At 39.0% G+C, this 6,000-nt stretch overlaps 1 protein-coding gene across 3 annotated transcripts in view; it reads right to left on the reverse strand.

The window, feature by feature from the left end:
- Nucleotides 1–6,000, reverse strand: part of Cdh11 (cadherin 11) — a 160,981-nt gene that overhangs the window by 19,624 nt on the left and 135,357 nt on the right. For all 3 annotated transcript variants that reach the window (XM_055621406.1, XM_055621407.1, XM_055621408.1), the window contains one exon: nt 874–1,010. In XM_055621406.1, the coding sequence (XP_055477381.1) occupies nt 874–1,010 (137 nt within the window). The remainder of the gene's footprint in view (nt 1–873; nt 1,011–6,000) is intronic.

The following is a 6,000-nucleotide window of genomic DNA, read 5'->3' on the forward strand; positions in this document are numbered from 1 at the left end:
GTAAAACAGAATTCTACTGCTCTAAAAATAAATAAATAGATAAAATGTAACAACAAAATGACTCCTAATGCCATTCTGCTATCCTCATAGATCAGAGCCTCGCTCAAGCGTCATCAGAGAAACTTCCCCTTGCAGGAGAGTGGCACAAATATAGAGACCCAGAGCCAGGCATTATGCATAGACTGAGAGACCTTGGGTCCCTCAGCCCTGAAAGGGATATCTGTATCAAATCCATCTCCCTAGGGTCCAGGGAACCCCGCAGGAAAAGAAAAAAGAAATAAAAAGAAAAAATAGAAAGCAGAAGCAGTGTAAAAGCCAGAGGGCTTGGAGGACACCAAGAAAACTGGACCCTCTAAACCAAAATGATCAAAATTCATATGAATTCACAAAGACAGAGGCAGCATGCGGAAGGTGTAAATGGGTTTGCACAAAGTCCTGTATGTTTTTATTATGGCTTCCAGTTTATTGTTTTTAGGGGATTCCCAAGTGTGTGAATGAGTAAGTATCTGATTCTTGTGCCTTCGCATAGGCTCTTTTTTATTCTGTTGGTTTGTTTTGTCCAAGTCAGATGTGTTAGTTTTTGTTTTATCGCACTATATTTTGTTATTATATTTTATTATCTCTTAGATAACTGTTTGTTTTCTAATGGGAGAAAAAAGAGAGTGGATCTCAATGGAACTGAGAGAAAGAGAGGAAGAAAAAAAAGTAAAATCAGGATATTTTATTTGAGGAAAATTCTTTTCTCAATAAAACAAGAAAAATTTCTAAAACAAAGCAAACAAGAACCCATCTTAGCAATTTTATTTTATAGACTAGAGTCAGAAGAAGTAGTATTTGGTAAAGCCAAATCAAAGCCTCTAGGAGAATACTTACGGATTTCGGCTGCAAAGACAGAGATGTTGAGCCAGGCAGTTTCCTCTCTATCTATAGGTTTTGTAGTTTTAATAAAACCATCTTCTGGATTAATCGTGAAAAACCTGTCGAGGTCAGTATGACGATCAATTGAATACCTAAGCAGAGTACAAATGAGGTAATTAGACCAAGATATTCAGAGAAGCTTACTATTTGAATATTTTTTCCATGTTATATTTAAAGCAATTGCTTTTTCAACTGATCTCCTGAGTTTTCTTTTTAATCAAATTTACTTATCAAACTTCACACATGAATCTTTTATAGAAATCATTTTGGCACATAGGACTTCTTTATGCAGAACAATGAATGAAAACACTGCTTAGCATATTTGATTGAGAAGTATAATAATGGTTTGCATATTTCTCCATATTTACTATAATAACCCACCATCTGAATATTTATGAAATTGCATTTGGGAAGTGAGTTTGCCTCACTCCCAAACTACTCAGAAAGTCACAAATGTATCAAACCTTTGCCAGATTTTGGCATATGAAATATTAAGTAGTCTCAAGTTTATCTAAATTCAACATCAAAGACCATTTATAGTCCTTAACAGCAGTATTCTCCACTTGTAAAGAAAAATGCTAGCTGTATTTTGCATGGTCGTTGTTTTGTTTTTGTTTTCAGTTTATTTAGCTGTTGAGACCTGTTGGTAATTCGGTTCTGAATTCCAAGGTGCAAATGCAAACAAGACTCTGGTGGTTAATTGTTAGGTCATCCTCCCCATACATTACTGAATGTACTGTACTTCACAGCAAAGTGCAAAGGTTTTGTCAAGTCTTACTCACTGGGAAGTTTGTCTCTTTTAGACAAGGAAGGACTCTCAGACTGCTATGAAGCTATATGTAAGGTCACGTGGAAGGTGCAGAAAGAAATGTAACTTTAACTGAGGTGAAGTAAAATAACTTCACCAGACTTGGCACCTACTAGCATCTTATTTTAGTGGGTCTGCTAAACTTGAAATGTCCCGCCAATTCATTTTATCACACCAACCCCAAAGTGGAGAAGAACAAAGATCAATCAGGCTCATACAAACAGCTTGCTGGACTTCAAAACTGGGTAGTTTCCTGCTCTTAGATATTTTGGCTATGTTTTTTTTTTCTGAAATATATAGAACACATATATTTTAAAGCATCAGTGATGATTAAAAAATTAAGAATAACAGAAGTAACAAGGATTCTGGATATCGAAGAGCTTATTCTCCTAAATTTATACAGTATGAGATTTGCAAATGGTATATGTCCAGCTTCTGAGAAACCAATGTTGTAGGCCAGGTCTTTCTATGTTAGATCAATCACACCCTTTCCACGGAAGACTCATGGGACAGCACTTTACAGTAGTCAAAACATGAGGTCATTCATGATGGGCTTTGAATCTACAGCTCCTTAAGAGAAATGAAGTGTTCCTTTTTCCCTGGAATGAACTTCAACTTGGTCTTGAATTTCATCAAAGCCGGCAGAAGCTCTGAAGCTGAGTCTGAGTAGATAACTCTATACATACTAATAACAGAAGACGTGTTTCCTCCCATAAGGCAGCTTTCTATTCAAGTAACACTGGCACATATACAATAAAGAAGATGGTAAGGCAAGACATTATACTACAGATAAAATAATAGTCTATGGATCTGGATTTTGGAAAATCTTAAATCTAGACTTTTTGCACTGCATCTGGTCTAAATGATAAATTTTTGAAAAAGTCACTTAAAGTGCTTAACTTCAGCATATTTATCTTGAAATCAGAACAAGAATTTTAGCTCACTTTATATTGTATGTGAGAAAGAAATGAGGTATCTTCAGGCCTCACTGACATTAAGCAATGCAGCCCAAAGTATCTGTTATTTTAGTTGTTGCTCCTGCTGCTGTTCTGTGGAGGAGAAAATAGGAAAGCTCTTGAATGTCAGAGGATAATCTCTATTTTTTAGCCAATGAAAACCATGGAAGACCTTTAAGCAAAGATGCAAATAAGTGAAATCTGAACAAGTGAGTGATTACTGAGGTAGTGAAGGAAAGATTATCTGAGAAAGTATAAGAATTAGATGTAGTTTCTTAAAATAAGAAATTTCAGAGGAATTGAAAAATATATGATGAATAGAGTGCCAGTAGGAGTTTGGTCAAGATTTAGGTATCTGGGATGGCTAGGAGCGTTTGGAAACATTCTGGCCTGATTTTCTGAGAGGGAGCTATGAGGAGACATAAAGTTAACTTAGCAGAAAATGGAGGTTAAATTTCAACTACGAAGAAGTTACAATCTTAAGGGAGCGAAGATTCAATACTATGATAGACAAGGATGTAACTAGAGGTTTTAGAATGACGATGGTGGCGGTGGTGCTGGTTATGGTAGTGGTGCTGGTGGTAGCGATACATTTGTGCATATATAAATATGTGTGTGTAGTCCTGGATACTTGTATGTGCACATGCACTGAGAGGCTTTATGAAAGCCTTGGCTATTACACTATACACCGTATTTTTGAGAACAGCACCTATCACTAGCCTGGAGTTTCTTATAAGCTAGGCTCATGGCCCCAAAGCCCTCAGCAAAAGAAGTATAAGCATGACCCACCAGACCCAGCATTTGTTATGGATTCTTGGGTTAAAACTCAAGTTGTTATGCTTCCAAAGAAAAAGCTGTACTGAATAAGACAAACCTGAGCCTTTCTTTTTATATTTAAATAAGGCTGAAAGCTGGGTCATCCAGAGACCTACAGTACAACTATCACAAAAAAAAGTGTCAAAAAAAGTGTCAGTGACTGCTCCTCCCTTGGGGGGTGGGGAGGTCAAAGAACCTGCCATTGAGTTCCTGTCAGAAATAGTCCCTGTTCCCCTTACTATGGAAACCAATTGGTTACTGAGCTACCACGGGCTACATCCGAGCAGAGGTGCTAGGTTATATTCATACATGGTCCTTGGTGGAGTGTTAGTCTCAGAAAAGACCCCTGTGCCCAGATATATTTGGTCCTTGTGGAGCTCCTATCCTTTCCACATCATACTAACTCCCCTTTCTTTCATATGATTCCCTGCACTCTGCCAAAGGTTTGGTTATGAGTCTTAGTATCTGCTTTCATACACTGCTAGGTAGAGTCTTTCTAGACTACAGAGGAGGACTTTGCAGCCAGTCCTGAAGATACCTGATAAAACAGGGTCAGATGAAAGAGGAGGAGGTCCTCCCCTATCAGTGGACTTGGAAAGGGACAGGGAGGAGATGAGGGAGGTAGGATGGGATTTGGAAGGAATAAGGAAGTGTGATACAGCTGGGATACAGAATTAATAAAATGTAACTAATAATAAAGTACTGGATATCAAAAAATAAATAAAATAATTAAATCAAGAAAAAAAGTGTCAGTGAATAATTCCTAATGATATTTTGCTACATTCATAGATTGGTATCTAGCTTAGTCCGATTATCATCAGTGAGGCTTCCTCTAGCAGCTGATACAGACACCCACATCCAAACATTAGGCAGAGCTCTGGGAACACCAAAGAAAAGGAAGAGGAAGGATTGTGAGAACCAGAGGGGTCAAGGATACCAGAGAAAACACAGCCCACAGAATCAACTATGCACAGTTCATGGGCGCACAGAGAGACTAAAGCAACAATGATTGTCCCCGCATGGGTCTGTACTAGGTCCTTGCATATACATTTATGGTTGTTTAGGTTTTGTCACACTCCTAACCCTGGGAGTGAGGGTCTCTCTGAGTCTTTTGACTGTTCTTAGAACCCTTTTCCTCATCCTAGGTTGCCTCATCCAGCCTTGATATGAGGTTTTGTGCCTGCTCTTATTGCAACTTGTTATTCCATGTTCATTCCTGGGATGCCTGCAGTTTTCTGAAGGGAAACGGAGGGGTAGCGGATCTGGGGTAGAGAGGAGACACTGGGAAAAGTGGATAGAGGAGAGGCTAGGTCAGGATCTATTGTATAAAAGAATAATAAACAAAAAGACATAGTAAATATGAGCTCACAGATACGTTTATTGTTTTTCTACAGTGCTGAAACCTGAGCTCATGGAATTATTGATAGCTCTATCTCACTGAGCTATATGTCTATCCCTGCCCACAAACATTTTTAGGGAGAATAACTAAGCCAGTGAAGAAAAACAATGAGGGATAAAAATGAACAGCACATACTATCATAAATTCAGAATTATAATCAGAAGGAGAAATCAGCCCAGAGGCAAAGAATATGCAGTACTAACCCAATTCAATCATAGAATGAGTGTAAATTCTATAGGTGCCTGAACTTAGAGAGAGTTTTAAGTAAAAACACTGGACCTCAGGGTACCTGCAGTGCTGGGAAAGTGATCAAAGTCTAAACAAGACACCAGGTAAAGGGCATGAACGAGGAAATATCAAGGAAACCAAGGAGAGAGAATGTTTCAGTAAATAAATGAAATACTAACCAAAACTATATCAAATGCTGTAGAATCTAAGAAAAGATATCTACAAATATGGAAGAGGCTCGGAGATTGGGTGATGTGTTGGGAGATGGCTCAGTCTTCCAAGTGCCTGTTGCATATATAGAAAGACCTGAATTCCCATCCTCATCACCCACATAAAGCTCCCCTGGGGGGCAGCCTTGCCAGCCACAGAGGAAGAGGATGAAGCCAGTCCCGATGAGACCTGATAGGCTAGGGTCAGAGTAAGGGAGGAGGAATTTCCCTATCAGTGGACTAGGAGAGGGGCATATCAGAAGAAGAGTGAGGGAGAGTGAAACTGGGAGGAGATGAGGGAGGGGGCTACAGCCAGGATACAAACTGAATAAACTGTAATAAACAATAATCATTTTTTTTTAAAGGCCCATCATGGTGGCACCTATCTATCGCACTCTTGTTGTGGTGACAAACACAGACAGATCTTTGGTGATTGTTTTCCCGCCACTCTAACCAACTGGTGAGCTGTTGGTTCAGTATGAAACTCTACATTGAAAAGAAAGTAAGGTGTAACAACAGAGGATACTCAGTGTCAACCTCTGACCTGAAGATGTACCTGTGGACACACGCATATGCACCCTATGCACAAACAAGTACACATACACCTGACACATACATTCACACACACACACACACACACACACACACACACACACACACACACAC

This window comes from Psammomys obesus, unplaced genomic scaffold (assembly GCF_907164565.1).
Source record: "Psammomys obesus unplaced genomic scaffold, mPsaObe1.curated_primary_1811, whole genome shotgun sequence".
NCBI lineage: Eukaryota > Metazoa > Chordata > Mammalia > Rodentia > Muridae > Psammomys > Psammomys obesus.